The sequence below is a fragment of the Microtus ochrogaster genome, linkage group LG2 (genome assembly GCF_000317375.1).
Source record: "Microtus ochrogaster isolate Prairie Vole_2 linkage group LG2, MicOch1.0, whole genome shotgun sequence".
Taxonomy (NCBI): Eukaryota; Metazoa; Chordata; class Mammalia; order Rodentia; family Cricetidae; genus Microtus; species Microtus ochrogaster.
Window position 1 is genome coordinate 48,461,972 of NC_022028.1, and position 20,510 is coordinate 48,482,481.

At 41.0% G+C, this 20,510-nt stretch overlaps 1 protein-coding gene across 1 annotated transcript in view; it reads left to right on the forward strand.

Moving 5' to 3' along the window:
* The window catches only part of Hsf2bp (heat shock transcription factor 2 binding protein), a 71,281-nt gene extending 51,055 nt beyond the window's left edge, over positions 1–20,226 (forward strand). The window contains exon 8 of the mRNA XM_005360289.2: positions 19,535–20,226. Within this exon, the coding sequence (XP_005360346.1) occupies positions 19,535–19,743 (209 nt within the window). The 3' untranslated portion in view covers positions 19,744–20,226. The remainder of the gene's footprint in view (positions 1–19,534) is intronic.
* Positions 20,227–20,510: the final 284 nt, after the last annotated feature.

Consider the following 20,510-nt stretch of genomic DNA (forward strand, 5'->3'; position numbering starts at 1 on the left):
GGCTGACCTATAATATTGAATACCTGTGTAACTTAAAGACTAAAACTTCATGTCAGAATATAAAATAATCTGTACACAAATGTGCAGCAAATCAATACAATGACCTCAAAATGTAAGCAATGTATAAATATCTTGATCAGAGGTAAGAATAATATATAATGCCATATGAAAATACATCCTAAAAGTTGTATCAATATACAAAATGTCCTAAACAGAGGTAGAAACATGCATATATTCAGTCTGTCAGAATAACTTTGCATAGGTGTACAAATATTGTAAATGGAAATAACAAATATAATTTTAACTTGTATCAATATACAAAAAGTATACCATTGTAAATTATCCATAAATAGTAGCTCACAAGTATTCACTCTATTACCCACTATTATTATCCTTTTTTTTTAAATCTCAGAACCTACATAGTTTGCACCCCAACCCTCTACCTTATACAATCCCTAAACAGTGTTCCTAACCCTGAGGACAAACTTTTGGGAGAGGATGTAGGAGGATGGTTCACTTGTTTTGCTTGGCCACCTAGCTTGATTAGCCCCGAAATAACCACACAGAAACTGTATTAATTAAATTATTGCTTGGCCCATTAGCTCTAGCCTCTTACTGGCCAACTCTCACATCTTGAATTAACCCATTTCTATTAATCTGTATATCGCCACGTGGCAGTGGCTTACCAGGAGAGATTCTAACCAGCATCTGTCTAAGGTGGAGGATTCATCACTTCTTCCTCCCCATCCTTCCTCCCAGCATTCAGTTCTGTTTTCTCATCCTACCTAAGTTATGCCCTATCAGGGGCCCAAAGCAGTTTCTTTATTAACCAATGAAAGCAACACAAAGACAGAAGGACCTCCTCCATAAAAAGGGGACATCATCCTCTAGAATTGCTTCCTGCTGTCATGGGGGTGATGGTCTCTTTATGGGATCCTGCAAAAATAAAGTGATGGTTAAGTTTCAAGATTACTGTCTAATATAGTTGCAAATGATTTCTGAGCAGTTGATAGGGCTTTTCCCAAAGTTCTTATTTGAAGTTCTGGCCAGAATGTCATGAGAAGGTGCACCGTTTTAGCAGCTGGTACAAAAAAAAAAAAAAACAAAAAAACAAAAAAACACAGTCTTATAGTAGCTCTATCAGCATCATGATGTCATTTCAAACAGGTAGAGTTGTTGCTTTGGGGTCCTATCTTCTTTCTGGAAGCTTCAAAGATTACTGCAGGAAAAGGATCTGTAGGAAACTCTATTGCTCATCACGGAAAACTTAAACATTATTTATATACACATACATTTAGTGAAGAATATGATATAGACAAAATAGGCTTGGAGAAAGTAAAATTTTTTACTAAAGTCCTCTTTCTATCTCATACCAGATGGCTCCTGACATGAGACAGAAACTCTTAATATTCCTTTAACAACAAACTTGGATTTAGAGAAGAATAGAGTCATTCTCCAACTCCAAAACCAGCTCTGTATATTCATAAATATATATTTAAATGTGTATGTTTTGATTATCTGTTCTCATAAGTTATATTCCTTTTTCTTGATGATCCTTACTGGAAAGTTATTTTTCTTCTGTCAGCATCCAAACATCCACTGTTTTTTTAATTTTTGAAGATGTGTATTTTTCTGTAAAGACAAGAGCAGAACCCTACCCCAACCCTATATGGTTTCCCTACCACCTGTATGGTTGTCACCATTGTGGATGAGCTGTCATTTCTCTTTCTCAAGAGGTTTCTCTTTTTTAAAGTGAATGTTTATTAATTTTGATTGGTATCCATAGTTTTTCTTCTCCTGTGGAAACAAGAACAAAACCCCTTCCCTAATGTACCATATCTCTTGGTTTTTATTTTGAGGGCAGCACACCTTGAAATACACTGGTTGATGCAATTTAGAAGTTTTTTTTTCATTGTGCAACATTGCCGTTGTTCCTTTCTCATTAGTGTTAAGAAAATTCGAGGTTAATAAAACATTATGCATTATATTTCTGGGGGTATTTTTTATCCTTTTCTGTTTGTTTAGCATATCCCTTATAGTTTGATTTGATCTTTTAATAACTGCCTGACCTGTAGGATTATTTGGTATACCTATAATATGCTTTATATTATAGTAAGCAAAAAACCGTTTCATTTCCTTAGATACATATACTGGACCATTGTCTGTTTTTATTTGTGCAGGAATGCCCATGATGGCCATAACTTCCAATAAATGTGTGATTACTGAGTCAGCCTTTTCTGAGCTCAAGGCCCATTGAAAACCTGAGTACGTGTCTATAGTGTGGTGCACATATTTTAATTTTTCAAATTTTGTGAAGTGGAACACATCCATCTGCCAGATCTCATTCCTTTGAGTACCCTTTGGGTTACTCCCTGCAGGCAACAGTGTTTGTTTATAGAAAGAGTAAGTAGGACATCTCTTTATAATCTTCTTAACTTGTTGCCATGCCATAGGAAACTTTCTTTAAACTTTTGCTATTGACCTGTTGTTTTTGTGGAATTTTGAGGACTGCAACACACTTCCAATCAATAATTGATCAATTTCTGCATTACCTTGTGCTAGAGGACCTGGCAGACCCATATGGGATCAGATGTGTGTTATGTGTATAGGACAAAGCCTATTCCTGATTATGTGTTGCACCTGAATGTATAATAAAGTCAATTCTGTATCATCTGGTATAAATTTAGCAGTTTCCATACGCAAGACAACTCTTTCTGCATATTGTGGATCAACAACTATATTGAGAGGTTCTTTAAAATCCCTTAGTGCCATAAGAATAGCATATAGTTCTGCCTTCTGGACAGGATTATAAGGACTTTGTTCCACCTTACTTAATTCTTCTGACTTGTAACCTGCATTTCCTGATTTATTTGCATCGGTATAAAATGTGCGGCCTCTAGTTATTGGAGCATCATGTACAATTCACGGAAGAATCCAAGATGTTCTCTTTATAAGCTTAAGTCTATCACTTTTGGGATAATTGCTGTTAATTTCTCCCAAAAAATTAGCATAAGCTCTTTGCCAAGGTTTATTATCTTCCATAACTTTTTTTTTATTTTATCAGTAGTAAAAGGCACTATAGTTCTGTTGGGTCTGTATTTGTTAATTGATGAAGTCTCAATCGACCTTTTATAATTAATTAATTTAGAGACTTTATGCATAAAAGTTTTTAATTTTTTACTTGGTTTATTTGGTAAAAAGATCTATTCTAAGATAATATTGTCACTCTGCATTAAAATTTCTATGGGAGAAATTCTGGAAGGCAATATGACTAGAATACAATTAAGATTTGGATTCACCCTATTCACACGTGTCTCCTGTAATTTCTCCTCAACAACTGTCAATTCCTTTTTTGCTTCAACTATTAATTCTCTGAGACTATTTAAGTCTTTGTCACCATCTAAGGTTTTGTTTAAATACACTATTAGATCAGGTGTTATCCCAACAGCCGGTTGTAGATGGGAAATGTTTTCTAACAATCTTTGAAAGTCTCCTAATTTTCTGTAAACCTATTCTGTAACCTAAGTAATTAATAGAATCTCCTCTTTGAGTCTTTTTAGGAGGATTTGTAATCTCCATTTTGGCAAATCTTTTTTTACTTCTTTAAACATTCCTTCTAAAGTATCTGCATTTGAATCAGATAACAAAATGTCATCCATGTAATGGTAGATTATACACTTAGAAAATTGCTTATGTATTATTTCCAGTGGCTGACTGACAAAGTATTAGCACAGGGTGGGGCTATTGATCATTCCCTGTGGGAGGACGGTCCATTGATATCTCCTAGTAGCCTTGAGAATTATTATAAGTAGGCACTGTGAAAGCAAATTTTTCTCTTTTTCTTGTAAAGGTATAGTGAAGAAACAGTCCTTTAAATCAATAACTGTAAGAGGCCATCCTTTTGGTAACAGAGAAGGCAGAGGAATTTTAAATTGTAGAGGGCCCATAGATTGAATAACCTTGTTGATAGCTATAAGATCTGTCATCATTCTCCATTTTCCAGATTTTTTAAATACAGGAGAATTAATTCCAAGGGCTGGTGGATTCTTCAGTATAGAGAGCATCTAATTGCTCCTGTACTAGCTGTTTTAAAGACTGCATCTTTTCTTCTGTTAGAGGCCACTGTTTAACCCATATTGGTTTCTCAGTTACCCATTTTAAAGGCATGGTCGTTAGTACCTCTGAAGGTTTGTCAATTGCTTTGTGTTCTTGTACAGCCTGAATAGCTGGTGACCTTTGTCTATAATATCTTTTAATATCTTCCCCAGAAATATAAGTTTTGGGGGCTGCAGGGTGGCCCTCAGAGAGGCAAGCTTCACCTATTCCTGCAGTATTCTACATGAGCAAAGCTGAGCTTTTCCTTCAACATCTCATATCCTGGTAGGGATGCTTGACAGTAAATAAGCAGAAGATGTTTATGATGCAGTAACAAGATGAAATGGAAGTGGGCTAGAGAATGACGTGTGAGGCTGCTCCTCTTAGTGTTTGATTGGAGCAAAGAACAAACTGTGCAGAGAGCTATGAGCTGAGAAATAGGATGGTGTGTGGACTATTGGAGAGGTGAGCAGCAGTGGGCATTTTAGGAGTCACTGTAGGTCTATGTAGTTACAGAGGGTAGTGTCAGGAGGGGTGTCCAGAGGGACTGATGGGCTAACTTGCCCATGAAGACTCAGGCATACTCTGAAGAGGCCTTTACCAGATCTGGTTCTTACTCCTGCAAGGAAGCTAAGAAGAATCACAGGGACCTTGTAATGTGAGAGGGCCAGTGTAGCCTAGAACCAGGGTAGTGGTAGTGGTCCTGAAGAACAAAGGGAGTTCATTTGGCAGGTACCTGGGTTTTCACTGATACTGCTATCATAAGGAACAGGAAAGAACCAGTTCAGGTTGGTTCATTTAAGTCCAAGATATCCACTAGCTGTTTTCAGGAGGGCAGAATCCACAGCTGAATTTATAAAAGAAAGGCAGGAAGGCGCTGGTCTTCCAGAAGATACAACCTTGGGAATCACTGTTATACAGACAGAACTTATATCTAGACAAGAGATCACATGATAGAGAAGATAGGGGAAGGCTGGAGACAGAGCCTGAGGCCTCCTAGCATCCTCAATAAGGTTTCTTCTCTCATCAGTTCTCAGCTGAGACAGGGTAAGGTTTTTGTTAAGGCTTAAATACAAATTGTTACCTACAAGCATTTTCCTGAAAATTTTATTTTTCTGTATTGATAATTTCATTGTATATGTATACCACATTTTTATCTCTGTTTTTCTTCAAAAGTTTTTATTGTGCTGGACAGTGGTGGCAGACGTCTTTAATCCCAGTACTCGGGAGGCAGAGGCACGTGGATTTCTGTGAGTTTGAGGCTAGCCTGGTCTACAAGAGCTAGTTCCAGGACAGGCTCCAAAGCTATAGTGAAACCCTGTCTCAAAAAACAACAAAAAGCTTTTATTGCATTTATTTATTAATGCACATAGTTGTTTTTTTATTTATTAATGCACATGGACATGATACATATGAGAAGGTCACAGGACAATTTATGTAAGTTGTTTCTTTCCTTTTATAATGTGGGTCACAGGGATCACACTCAGGTCTTAAGGCTTCAAGGGAAGTGTCTTTACTCACGGAGCCATCTTGCTGGCCTCATATGTACCATATTTTCATTATCTATTCAGCAGTTGTTAGACATAGCTGATTTCATTTTTCTGCTTTTGGGAAGAGAGCAGCTACAAACATGTATATGTAAACATTCCTATAGAAGGATAAAGGAATACATGCCTGGAGTGATATAGACAGTATATATAGAAATCCTCCCCCAGTCCTTTTTTTAATTTATTTTTTCTTATTTTTTTATTGAGCTTTACATTTTTTTTCTGCTCCCCTCTTTGCCTTTCCCCTCCCCTTCAACCCTCTCCTAAGGTCCCCATGTTCCCAATTTACTCAGGAGATCTTATTTTTTTCTAATTCCCATGTAGATTAGACCCATGTATGTGTCTCTTAGGGTCCTTATTGTTGTCTAGGTTCTCTGGGATTGTGATTTATAGGCTTTTTTTTTTGCTTTATGTTTAAAAACCACCTGTGAGTGAGTACATATGATAATTGTCTTTCTGGGTCTGGGCTACCACACTCAATATGATGTTTTCTAGATCCATCCATTTGCCTGAGACATGTCACTGCCTGGGCAGTCACCCAAACTTCTGTATCATTGGGGCATCCATCTTCAGCCTTCAGGCCCAGTAGACATTCTCATGAAGCAGGAAATTTCAAAGACAGTTCCATCTATATTGGCAGTTTGTCAGTCACTTTCTTCTGTGTCCTCCAGAATGTCTAGCAGACTCTTTCATGAAGCAGGAATCCCGAAGGACCATCTCATGTTTAGGCAAGTTCAGCAGTCATTTCTCTGTGGGTCCTGTGTATCCAGTTAAGCAGTCCAGGCAAGAGCGTTTCTTGCCCAAATGGCTAGCAAACTCCATAAGGAGCCTCTTCAATACCTATCTTTTTCTCAAAGTAATTGGTGCTGCCAGGAGCAGACATGTCTCATTGTCATGAAAAGTCCTAAGTTGTTAAAATATTTTAAATACCATGTTCTGTAGTGTTTGAAAGGTTTGAAGAATACCCACCTATCTGAAATACATCTCTGTACATCTAGAAAATCTAACATGACTACAAGCTTGACTATTATAGTGGCTCTCTATTTATCTATATTTCTTAATTATACATTACATTTTTAAATGAGTTGCACAAACACAGTACCTTAATCAAGAGCCAGGAAAGTTTCTTTATTCATTAACCAATAAAAGCAACACATAGAAGGACCTCCCAAGCCACAATTGCTTCTCTTTTTTTAAAATATTTATTTATTTATTTATTTATTTATTTATTTATTTATTATGTATACAATATTTTGTCTGTGTGTATGCCTGCAGGCCAGAAGAGGGCACCAGACCCCATTACAGATGGTTGTGAGCCACCATGTGGTTGCTGTGAATTGAACTCAGGACCTTTGGAAGAGCAGGCAATGCTCTTAACCTCTGAGCCATCTCTCCAGCCCCCGATGCTTCTCTTTAAATTATTTTTTTCTGCAATTATGTTCATAACTATAGAAACCAATTAACATAGTATGCTTCATTTACATAATTTTCAAGAGTAGATAAAAAGTCACCCTCAAATCAGATGAGAACTTCAGTTGCTTACAGGTTGACTGAAGGAAAGGAGATGAGGGAACTTGATGGTGATGGAATTGAGTGTCAGAACTTGGTCATTATCTGTACCTCTAGTCTTGCTTCATTGAGACTACACGAGAAGACTGTTCTTAGCTGCTAAGGTCTACACTGTACACACCACTAATCCTTGTCCATAGACAGCAACTCTCACCAGCCCCAGTAAAGCTTTGCTGGCCTTTCCCTTCTCGTCACAGCACAGCTTCTTTTTCGCTTGTCTAAGATTCCTTCCATTCACCACTTCATTCCTGTTTCATTGCTCAGATTTATAGAAGTTTTTTTAGTCAGGGCTTTCTAGAGTAGCAGAAGTGATAGAGTGAATGAATGGTGTGTGTGTGTGAGAGGGGGGAGGGAGAGAGAAGAGAGAGTGAGAGTGAGTGAGTGAGTGAGTGTGACTAAACTATGGTCTGGATAGTCCAACAATGGCTGCTTTATGATGGAGAGGAAGGCCAAGAATCTGGAAGTTGTTGAGTCTAAGAGATTATATGTCTCTACAATCCCAATCTTGCTGTATGTGGGAGAATATCTGGACAGATGCTCATTTTCAGTCTGCACTGGACTACTAAAGAAGTTGGATTGATTGGTTTGTTTGTTTATATTGAGGCAGGGTTTCTCTGTGTAGCCCTGGCTGTCCTGGAACTCACTCTGTAGATGTCTGGCCTCAAATTCAAAGATCTGCCTGCCTCTGCCTCCCAATTGATGGGATTAAAGGTGTGCATCACTACCACCCCAGCAAGAAGTTGAATTTAATACCAGATGCAACAATAAGCTAGATGAATTTGCCATTATGAATGGGGACAAGTAGACAAAAGCAAAAGCTTATTCTTCTGTGTCCTTTTATGTGGGAGTGTCATATATCAATCTGTTGATTTCATTGGTCAAGGAATAAAGAAACTGCCTAGGCCCCTTGATAGGCCAACCCTTAGGTGGGTGGAGTAAACAGAACAGAAGGCTGGGAGAAAGAAGCTGAGTCAGTGAGTCGCCATGATTCTCCCACTCCAGGCAGACGCAGGTTAAGATCATTCCTGGTAAGCCAGCTCGTGAGCTACATGCATATTAGAAATGGGCTAGTCCAGGTGTGAGAGTTAGCCGAGAAAAGGCTAGATGTGATGGGCCAAGCGGTGTTTAAAAGAATACAGTTTCCGTGTAATTATTTTGGGGCATAAGCTAAGCTAGCCATGTGGGCGGCCGGGTGCCGGGGATGCAGCCCTGCTGCTCTTATTTCAACACTTTTATGTGGGCTGCCAATACAAGGTGTGACCCAGATTTAGGCTGGGTCTTCCCACTTTAAACAATTTGATCAAGAAAATCCCTCACAGTAATGCTCTTGAAATTTGAGTTTTAGTTGATTCCAGATGTAGTGAAACTGACAATCTAGATTGGCAGTCATACCAGTGTTAGTGAGTGACACAGTGGCAGGATGGTTAAGGAACCAGGAAGTTAGCTCTGGTGGGATTTACTGCCTGTTGTGTGTGCCCTCATCGGAGCATTCTACCTTTTCCCTCATGTCCTTCCACTCACATTTTCAACATTTATCCATGTTATGATCCGGGTCAGTGCTTTCTTCCTTTTTATGGCTACAGAATGTCTACAGTATGAATGTCCATATTCATTCATTCGCTGTTTGATGGGCATGTGGGTCATGTGCTGTGAGCCATGCTGTTGGAGCGAGCCTGCCTGCACGTTTGTGTCATCTAGTCGTTCTTTTAGAGTGGGGATTCAGGCAGTGAACCCAGTTTTCCCTCACCTGAGTATGACTAGAGCTCTTCTTCGTATTAAAATGCTGTTCCCCTGGAGACAGTTTTCTAGAGCTGACAGTTCTCTTTTGTTCGATGCGTGGGAAGTACAGCATCACTTCCTCTGAGAAGCCAGTTGCCACTGTTTAGGGAGGGGTCATTTCTCTTGCTGTATTCAGCATAGCCGCCCGGGGTTTGGATATGCTATGTATCATACTGTGCTCCGTTAGGCTCTCTGGCAGCCTGTCTTCTGCCTGATCAGGTTCACATTCTGTCAGTGTTTCTCAGCTGTTTGCAGCCTTCCTAGTTTTTCTCTTAGACTACAGTGATGTGAACATTAACTCACCAGTTCCCTTCATGTTTTAATACCACCTTTCTTTTGCTAACTCTCATTGGCTCATTTCCACTTTTGTTGTCCCCTTTGTACTGATCTTTTTCATTTTTTTTTCTATGTGTGTGTGCACTACCACCTCCAGCTTTTTTATGTGGGTTCTGGGGATCAAACTTGGACTGTCAGTCTAGTTCTTTTATACACTGACTCATCTCTCTGGCCCTCACTGCTTTTCTTGTTCTGTCCCTTTCATTCTCTCTCCACTAACACCTCAGTAATTGTGTTTTCAGTTTCAGCTTTTCCATTTGTTACTCTGTATACCTTCTGTTTATTTGCCGAGATGATTTTAAAACTTAACCCCTTTGCTCACTGAGGAACTTTTATGGTGGCTGCTTTAAAAGCATTGTATTTGTCTGTGCTATACTTGCATATCCGAAGCAGGCTAATTTTGGTTCATGGGTTTGAGGTTCAACATCCTAATAGCTCTGTACAGGTTCTAGTGAGGGAGGGACCCTGAGCTAAACCATGCTGTGGTGGAGACACTCAGGTCTATGTCTGTCTCTAGCTCTTCTTCAGTCACTGGACTCTATCCTAATGATTGAATCACTTCCCAAAGGCCTTACCTCTAAAAGCTATCGATAGATTATCTACACTTTAACCCCATTAACTTCTGACTGGTGTTTAAACTCTTGCATGAATTCTGGGAGAGAGGCAAGGCCTGCTTAGACCCTTGTGAAATAATCGTATCTCCAGTGTCCTCTCTGTGTGCAGACAGGTGGTGATCCTTTATTATTCGCATGCCTTACCTGGCTCTAAGCCCTAGGTTTTTGTGACTGGAACTGAGCTCTGTATTACTCTTTTGTCTACATGGTTTATGATATTTTCCCTCCATGATCTGTCTCCCCTCAAATATTGTCACAGTGACTGAGCCCTTATGGTGCTATCATGAGGTCATTCCTGTTGGCTGCACCCTTGGCTGCATTTGCCACACTACTTAAGTGGTCTGTTTTATCTTTTGGTGGGTCCACACACTCTCTCGAATGCCTAGTGTAAGCGAGGATGCAGTAAAACCAAAATCTAGACCATTTCATAGGCAGAAAGAAAAGCTTATTGGGGAGCCAAACCGCTACAGCTATAGCAAGATCAGGGGAGAACAGCAAAAAGTGTAAGAAACCTTGACAGTTTTAAGGGTACAGGTAGCAGTCAGGGAGGCTTGTGAACCAGAACAGCCTGGGAGTTAGAGTAAAGGGAGGTGTGGTGTGGGTCAGAACAGCCTGGGAACTAGCTTGGGGACTTTAATCTGTTGCAGACTTGTTTGAGCTAATCAGGAACTAGATGCCCCTGCCAGAGGCAGTTGGCTAGAAGGGGCGGATAAGGATAAGGGAAGTGATGGCTTTTCCTGACAAACAGAAACCCGCTTTACAAGGTTTCTGAGGAATGCTGAGTTTAGGCTTTTGTTTACCTGATAACAATCCTTCTGTTTACCTGGTCAGAGTCCAGACTTTCTTTCAGGACATTGTCAGCAGCACTGCTATTTGAGGGCCTGCTTTGGACCCAACACCTAGTTATTTTGTTCATCCTGTAATTTCTTTATATTTCTGTTGCAGTAGCCTTATCCACATAAACCAGTCTCATTACTCAGAGAGTAAATGGGCTTTACTCTGACTATTCCGCATGCCATGGATACTCTAAGTACTGGCAAGACAGCCTAAGTCCTGCTCTCATGAAGCTTTCATCTGGTGGGAAAAGAGAGAAGAGCCTTTGTAGCAGAAGTGGTGTGCACTGAATATGAATGTCTCATGGTCTCTGGCTGCTGGTGCTGTTTTGAGAGGGTCTGGGAATTTTGGTGGAGAGGCCTAGCTGGTAGAAGTAGGTCACAAAGGTTTCTTGGGAGTGTCTTGTCCTTGGCTTCTTCCCCTCTCTCTGCTCCCTGTCCATCATGAGGTAAAAAAGCCATTCTACCATTTGTTTCCATCAACATGATGCTCTGCCCAAGTATAGCAAGCGCGCAACCATGGGCTAGACTTTCCAAAGCGCAACCATGGGCTAGACTTTCCAAAACTGCAAGTCAAAAGCAATCTTTCTTCAGTTTGTTTCTGCTAGATACATTGTCACAGAGAAAAGTCATATAAGCTTTAGGGAATGAAGACTGATTGACTGGTGAGTTAGTAAAGTGATATGTTATTTGATACATTCTCAGAGTTTCCATCTCCGTTTAAATCCATCTACTTTCATTTTGTTTTTTTTTTGTTTCTTGAGACAGGGTTTCTCTGGTGTAACAGTCCTGGCTGTCCTGGAACTCACTCTATAGGCCAGGCTGACCTCAAACTCAGAGATCTGCCTGCCTCTACCACCCAAGTGCTGGGATTAAAAGTATGGACCACCACACCTGGCTCTCAACTTTTTCCAAGGTCTGAATTGTGTCCTACAAAGTTTATAAGCTGAAGCCCTCATTGGAGAAGGTCACACGTACTTGGAGGCAGGGTCTTTCAGAGGTAATTAAGTTAATTAGTTCACTATAATAGTCCTCTGTCCAGTCTGACTGCGGTCCCCATAAGAGAACAGACACAAACAAAACAGAGGGCTTGCCTGCCTTATGAGGACACAGGAAAAGATGCTGACTGCATACTAAGGAGAGGCCTAAGGAGGAGCCAGCTGCTGGCACCAGACACTCTGACTTCAGCCTCCAGGACTGTGATGAACAACTTTCTTTTGTTTATACTCTTCTCTGTGGTGTTGCTGTGGCAGCTGGAGCTGCCCTGAGCATATTAGTTATCTGTGTAAATTCCCTGTGTTGTGTCTGCATCTGTATCTGATGCTCAGTCACTCCTCACACCTCTTCTTTTCAAAGATTTATGTTATTTGTTATAATTGGTTTTATTTTATCTTATGGGATTTTGCCTATATGGATGTCTGTGCACCCCCTGCACACAGAAAAGGGCATCTGATTCTCTGGAACTGAAACTGTATGTGGTTGTGAGCTGCCATGTGGTTGATGGGAACTGGACCCAGGTCCTCTGCAAGAGCAATGAGTGCTCTTAATGGTTGAGCGCCTTCTTTTTCTTCTTATTATGCCATGTAAAGTTTTAGTTAAAATCTGGTTAATAATCAACAGGGCAATGCTCCTGAATACTGACATTTATTTGAGACCAACTGAGGACTGCAATGGGAACAGATGTGTCCTAATAAACTATGGCATGATAAAGGGCTGAGGCAAGGGAAGTTTTCAAAAATAAAGTGAAGATTGCATAAGATCTTGTGAAACAATACTCCTTGGCTACAAGGATCAATACAGTGACTACAGTCCAAGGTGGCAGGCTGTCCTTGAAGAAGTACCTTCTGGGCAAGGCTACAGTGGCCTCAGTGCAAAACTGGTCCCAGCAGTGTGTTGTGAATGGCTCTTGCCATTAGGCATGCCATCGTGAGACCCCCCTCCCTCAATTGTGAGGCCGCCTTCATACCATCCAAGCATTAATGATTAATCTGGTTTGAGCTTGACAGCTCAATACAGTACTGTTTTGATTTTGACAGCTTTTGTAGGGAGCATGTTTTATTGTGTAACAGGAACTGAGGGAAATAGGCCTTTACATTGAGATTTTCTATTAATCTAGCTGGGATTTAGGCTGGGCCTGATGTTGGTGCTCTTGTTTCTTCTTCCATTGCCTTTCTGGTTTCCTGAGACTTCTCCCTGAAATGGGATCTGTGCCTGGCAGTTCTCTTGGCTGTAGACCCCATATTACTGTAACTTGTAGTTGCTATTGGTGTGAAGTATAGTGTGGGAGAGGCTCACTGGCAGTTTGGACTGGTTGTTTCGGGGCCTATGATGAGGTAACAGTTCATAGTGAAAGTGCATGGTAGGAGAAGCAGCTCACCTGACTCTGGACAGGAAATGAAGGGAGGAAAGGGAATTTTGTTTCGTCTTAAAAACAAACAAACAAACAAAGAAGCCAATGATAGGATAGTGTAAAGTTCCCAGATTTGGTTGTGACTGTTGATTTTCCCTGGGCACTTTGCCCCATGTGCCTTATCACTGGACACTCTGTTGTTAAGTACATACATATTCAAGAGTGTTAAATCTCTGAATGCCTTGAACTCATAATTATTCAATACCACTTCATTCTTTTTTGTTTTTGTTTTTCAAGACAGGGTTTCTCTGTAGCTTTGGAGCTTGTCCTGGAACTAGCTCTTGTAGACCAAGCTGGCCTCTACTCACAGAGATCCACCTGCCTCTGCCTCCTGAGTGCTGGGATTAAAGGTGTGTGCCACCACTGCCTGGTCCTCTCTTCATTCTTGATACTTCTTGTTTTGAAATACTAGATACTGGTGGCCATGTCACAGGAACAGCAAATGGCAATTGAAGTTCATGATGTCTGCCCACAGGAGGAAAACTCTGCTCAGTGATCCTCATTAAGCAAGGCTGCCGGGCTGCAGCCCCCCGAAAGTCTTTTGCTTCTGCTGTGCCTTTATGTGTTGCTGCTACAATCTTTCCCTGCTATCTGGCATGGTGTGAGTGATGTGGAGAGAGACCATTTTTAATCTGTGGATTGTCAAGAAGATGATCCATCCCTAAGCTGTACTGTCTAATTGACAATTATAATGATAGCTTATACAGAGTTTTGATGAATAAAAATATATACAAGGGTATGTTTCACAGCTAAGGCCTATGAGTTCCACTTAAGGAGCTGTTTTAGATCAGGGCTCTGGTTAACAATCAAAGCAAACATTTGAATTTCCCCAGGAGCCAGGCTGGTTCTAATTTTCTTAATGCTGAAAAGACTCAGTCATAGATTTCAGTGTGTACCATTAACAGAAACAAAGCTTTAAAATTACCTTAAGTCAGACCAGAAGCTTTGCTAATGGTTTGTAAGATAATCAGTCCCAGAAGATCAATCTTAAAGTTTATAAAGACATATAGCTGAGCTGTCTGATTTGTTGGCTAGGATTGAAAGAGCAAAGCAACCCGATTGCTGCATTTACTTTCCTTACTAGGTCTGGTTGATAACCTAGGGCAATGATTAATTCTGCACAGATTTCTGACCTCAATTTTTTGATATGGGTGTGTACCCTGAAGACTGAAAGTTCAGCCAACTCACCGTTTTTGTAATAGAGAACCGAGGTCTAGAAACAGAAACAGCTTTTGTTCAGAAACACTTCAGGGAAACAGATTCTAACTGGTCAGGGCTACAGAGAATAATTTGACTCTATAGCCCCATGAAAGGACCAGAAGTTTCTTTTTGTGGTCAAGGGTTACACACAGGGTAGAAAGTACATTTTGATATTTAAAGCGCTATAATGTCACAATGTCTTGGGAGTGCCAACTCGAGCTGAAGCGAAGAGATTTACCATATCTCAGGAATGTTGATTTGAGCCCACATTAGAGAATTTATGACATACCAGTGTCTCCTGTGTCTGAAACTTAGCACTTTCTGGACACTTTGGGGTCTGAGAAAATACAGACTTTACAACTCCTGAATACAAGGTGTTAGTTATAATGTTTATATAGGATATCAGTGCACAGTTTTCTCATTTTCACTAGTTTAGGTTAATGATTCTTAAAATTCCTTATAAGATTACCTCTCAGGATAGATAATAAAGTGACTGATTCTTTACAGTCACGATGTACAGTCTGCCAATAAAAGAAAAAAAATGCTCCTTTTTTGCTCTGTGTTACTCATATGTATTGCATGTGAGTTGTCAGGCTATTCTTTTTCATCTATAATCATTCATTTGAGAAATGGAGTGTACTTCATTTGTGACTCCTGCATTGCCTGAAAAATTTCTGTGAGGTGTGTAAGCTGTGGAAAAAGAGAGAATGGAGGAGAATAAAAAAAGGAACCATCAAGAGAGTGTGTGAATGTCTTTTTCCCCTAACAAAGTCTCAGCTTTTCAGTTTGTGCCAACGCTGTGGATTTTCCCTTCGAGCCCTATGCAGCCTGGAGGCTGGTCCCCCAGACTGCAGTAACAAATGAAGACTATGATACTAACAGAAGCACCATACCTTTTTTGCAGCTAGTGTTTGTATGACACAGTTTTGTTACTTAAACATTGTATATTGATTTTTGAGACAGGCTGTCTCATCCTGTGCCCAAGCTGGGCTGGGACTTGTTTCCTACCTTGGTCTTCTCATAGCTGTTGTTACAGGTGAGACTCCAGTTCTTTTGACTCTTGTGTTCATCTCTAGAAAGCATCTAGAGACTTTGTTCCCTATGCAGAGTGTGCTCTGCCTCTTGTGCTTATGTGATTTCTAAAAACTCTAAAACTTTATTACTGTGTATACGTGTGCTTGTCTGCATATGTAGTGTCCGTGGAGGCCACAGAGGGCACTAGCTTCATACTGTTTCTTTTAATGTTACTATTAGATAGCTTAACAATTAAGAATACTTACTGCTCTTACAAAAAGCCTGAGTTCAGTTCCATTACTTATATAGCAGGTGACTCATAACAGCCTTTAATTGCTGTTCCAGGGGATCTGACACCTTTTTCTGGCCTATATGGGCACCTACACACACATGGCACACACATACATATAAGTAAAAATAAAATCTTGAAGGTAACCATTGAAGTACAGAAGGGAGGAACCATGGGTAATTGATGACTTCTGGAGCAGAAATATCAGTGTTCTTCAGATGTAGCCCCTGAGAAGTTACCACACTCCCCTGGGTAGCCCCACATTGCACACATATTGTTATTCTTTTTTAAAGATTCAAGGGTGGACTGGGGGAAGGCCAGTCCCAAGGCCAGTCCCACGAGGGGCAACCAGTCCCACTCCCACGAGTGGTACAAGCCGGTGACCTGAGGCCTTGTTGGGTGAAAGACAGACAGATACATCATGCAGAGAGGCAAGTTTATTTAGTGAGTTATGGAGGGGAAAGGAGAAAAGGGAGAGGGAGAGAGGTAAAGAGTGGAGAGAGAATAACGAGCGAAAGTTACCTCTTCAGGAAAGAGAAGGAAAGAAAGAGAGCATAGGCTGGAGGAGGCAGACTATCTGCTTCCCTTGATGGAAGGGGAGGGATTGGGAGAGGGTGGGGCTTGTCTCTTAAAGGGACAGGATACCCAGGTGACAGACTAGGCCAGTAGCTCATAACATTTCCATCTCTTTCTTATAATAGAAAGGTGGGAAGTTAGGCACAACAGGTTAAAGGAATTGGGACGGCGGATTCTCCAGACTGCTTCCTGCTTATTTGTGGGCGTTATCTTCCCAGTGGAACCTGAGAAAGCTGTGTGCTGGCCACATCCTGGGGTAGCTGGTTGCTTTACTCCTGTCCAGGGTTTGTTGTATGGAACTGTCCGGTGTCTCTTGGACCTGACAAGGTGTTGGCAGAACAGAGGACAAAGTTAAGTTTAGGAAGATTAAAAAAAAAAAAAATTCAGGACCAGTGAATTGAGGGGGTTGTATCTGATCTGTTTAAGGTGGATCCTTTAGTTTGGCTCCCTGGAACTCACAAGAATTCTTTGGGTTTATGAAAACATAAGTTTTAGACATATACATTGTATAAACAGTAGCATATTTATGTCAGAATGACTGTGACAGATGTTTTTGCACAATGAAAAGTATTTTTAAGACTGTGAAAGGGAGCATGAGAGAGAGGTTTGGTAGCTTGCATTTGTCCTCACACCTTTATAACTTGTAGTACACGCCTTAATAACTTGTATTTGTGTTTTACTGAAATTTATTTGGTGAGGTTGTCCTTTTAAGCCAACAAAACCTCTCAGCTGTCAAACTTCATCAGAGATCTTTGAGAAGGAAAAAATTTTATTTACATTATTGATTAGAAAACAGCAGAGAACTTATGGCTACCTAGATCCCCTCCTTAGGGTCCTCCATGGATGTTGAGGGTTATATTTGCCTTTTGAAGTTTAGTGCAGGGTCTGCCAGGTTTTAGATGATCTTGTGGGTTAGAAATCTGTAGGAAGACAAGCCTACCTTTACCTGAGCAGCTAGGCTGTCAATTCCAGTGATTCTGTCCAAGTCTGGAGATCTTCAGTTTAGATGAAAGACAGTTTTGCCCAGTGTTCTGACTTCTTTGTCTGCTTTGGAGGAAACAGAGTCTACGAGGTAAGTCACCTGTTAATGGCAAGTTTAGGAAGATAAAAAACAAATTTCAGGACCAGGGAATTGAGAGGGGTGTATCTGACCTGTTTAAGGTGGATCCTTCAGTTTGGCTCCCTGCAACTTACAAGAATTCTTTGGGTTTGTGAAAATGTCAGTTCCTCAGGAGGAAACCAGCAAGGTGGAGGCCCTTGCTTATCTAAATGCCTGACCTTGGGAAAAGGACTTGTGGGAAGCAGATGCTGACTCTTAAGGTTTCTTAGTCTTACTAGGTGGACCTATTCTCCTCAGAATGCCCCCAAAAGGGATTTCTTACCCTTTTCCTGTGACACCTTATCCTTCTGATCATTCAGTACTGATTAACAGAACTCTTACCTTTAACAACCTCAGGCTTTGCATCAGAATCATAGGCATTTCATCCTTGTGTCTAGTCAATCCCTGACATTCCTGCTAACATTCCTGTTCTTGGTGTAATTAGGAGGAATTACATAGTGAAATTTCTGGTTCTGTGGTGTCAGGGATTTTTTCCCCCAAAGAAGTATTTTGTTAAGGGAGGCTACCATTATACACACTTTTATCCTCTACCAAAAGCCCACCTCCACAAAATTTCCCAGAGGGAAATACTGAGAATCATTAGAAATGAAAATAAAAAGGTACTGGAGAAGTGTGGTCTGCAGTGTTAAAATGCTAGAATGTTGTCAAACAGCAATGGTCACGACGTCCCTTCCTCTTGACCCACAGGCCCTCTTCTACTGCATACTCAATAAAATAAACAAATACGTGAACAGATGAATGAAAGAAGAATTTTAAAAAAAGGAAAGAAAGAAAGGTCCTTTGGAAGGCTTGTACTGATAAGAAAGAGGTGCTGATTGTAAGCTCCTTATACAGTCCTCAGCCCACAGGGTATCCACCAGAGAGAAACTGTTAGAATTTATCCTGGTTAAAGATTATTTTGATTTGGGCTATTGTTTTGGTGTATTTTTCAGAGGTGGTTCTACCATAAACAGGGCTACCAGGTTCTGTAACTCCTGTTACAACATTCAGATGGAAAGCAAAGGAATACAGTGTGGCGCTTGTAGCCCGTGTGCGGTTGTTTGAATGAGAATGACCCCCACAGGCTCCCACATTGGATTCATTCCCAGGTGGTGGACTGGTGATGGAGGAGGGTCATCTGTCTTTCATTGCTTAATTGATTTCATTGGTTAATTAATAAAGAAACTGCTTGGCCTGATAGGTCAGAACATAGGTGGGTGGAGTAGACAGAACAGAATGCTGGGAAGAAGGGAAGTGAACCAGATGCAATGGAGCTAGCCGCCAGGTCAGACAGGCTAAATCTTTCCTGGTAAGCCACCACCTAGTGGTGCTACACAGATTATTAGAAATGGGTTAATCAAGATATGAGAGTTAGCCAATAAGAGGCTACAGATAACGGGCCAGGCAGTATTTAAAAGAATACAGTTTCTGTGTAATTATTTCGGGTGTAAAGCTAGCCGGGTGGCAGGACGCAGCCTGCTGTTCCTACTACAGACTGGGAAGGATCAGCAGGCGTGACCTCTTGAAGGAGCCTCTCATTGGTCTAAAGCCCATGCCTTGTGAATAGGATGTGAGCTCTCAGCTATTGCAACAGCACTATGCCTGTCTGCCTGCTGAGCTTCCTCCCGTGATGGTCCTGGAATAACCTCTGAAACTGTAAGCAAGTTAAATACTTTCTTTTATAAGTAGTCTTGGTCATGGTGTCTTTTCACAACAATAGAATAGTAACAAAGACACTGTGATATTGTCCATCTCAAAGACCCTGTGTATGAGTGTTTGTCTGCATGTGTGTATGTGCACCAGATATGTGACTGGTACCTGTGGAGGTCAGAGGAAAGTATTGGATCCCCTGGAATTGGAGTTATGGATGGTTTGAAACAACCATGTGGGTTCTGGAAATTGAAACCAGGTCCTCTGAAAAATAAAGTGCTCTTAACTGCTGAGCAATCTCTCTATGCTTTAGTGTTTTAAATGATATAGTCATGACATTTGAAGATGGCTGCTTATTAAAGGCTGTGATTATGTTCAGTCATGAACATAGAAAGCTAGGCTTTCTGTTTCTGGACTAGCCCACAGCTTCCTCAACTGTCAGACCTGTCATTCAGAAAGACCCCCTTTGGGTTGACTTTCTGAAGAGGCTTTGATTTTAACCAGCAGCATCTCCTCTCCCCAGATCCAGATGCAGAAGTGTGCCTTCATGCCTTGCGACTTATCCAATCTGTGGTTCTAGAACCAGAGGTCTTCTCCAAGTTGGCTCTGGAACTCCGAAGCTCCTTACCCCTACAGCGCATCCTGGCCATGTCCAAGAGCCGCAACTCCCACTTGCAGACTGCTGCCCAGGAGCTCCTGGAAGACCTCCGTGCCCTGGACCGCAGTGTTTAAATGCACTTGACCAGCAGGGGCTTGGTGAAAATGCCAGTGGCCCTTTCCCTCTCCAGGCCCTTTACCATTGTGTTCACAACTAGATGGCACTGTGTGTCATGTGTTAGCCATTGAAGGCCTTGACTGACTTGAGATGGACATGATGGGTAAGATAAGCATCGTGCATTTCCATCCTGAGAGGTCACACTTGTTAGATACTTGGTTATGATTAATCTTGCCAGAGCAATAACCAAAAAAGGTTGTATTCTCCAGTAAGAAGAATTTCACTGTAAAGATGGGACCAAGTAATCAGTGTTTCCCAGAAGCATTTCAGTAATAGTTCATCCTCTTTTTCTAGTACCCATAACCCCTACTACACAGGCTTACTTTGTAACCTTTTGATGAACCTGTTACTTCACATGACACTGGACACTTGAACTCTGTTTTGGTGCTTCTTTTGTTTTTGAATAAAGTTGAGTCAATATTAGCTATTACATTGTAAAATACAATCTTGCAGTTAGGAAGTTGGTGTCCTTTGTATATTAACAACGTCATTTGTATAGCAAAACACACTTTCCTTACTTTGTTCTGGCCCTTTGTGAACTTAAAACAAGTATAGGAAAATTACCTCAAGATAAGAAAGATGAGCCGGGTGGTGGTGGCGCACGCCTTTAATCCCAGCACTCGGGAGGCAGAGGCAGGCGGATCTCTGAGTTCGAGACCAGCCTGGTCTACAGAGCTAGTTCCAGGACAGGCTCCAAAACCACAGAGATACCCTGTCTTGAAAA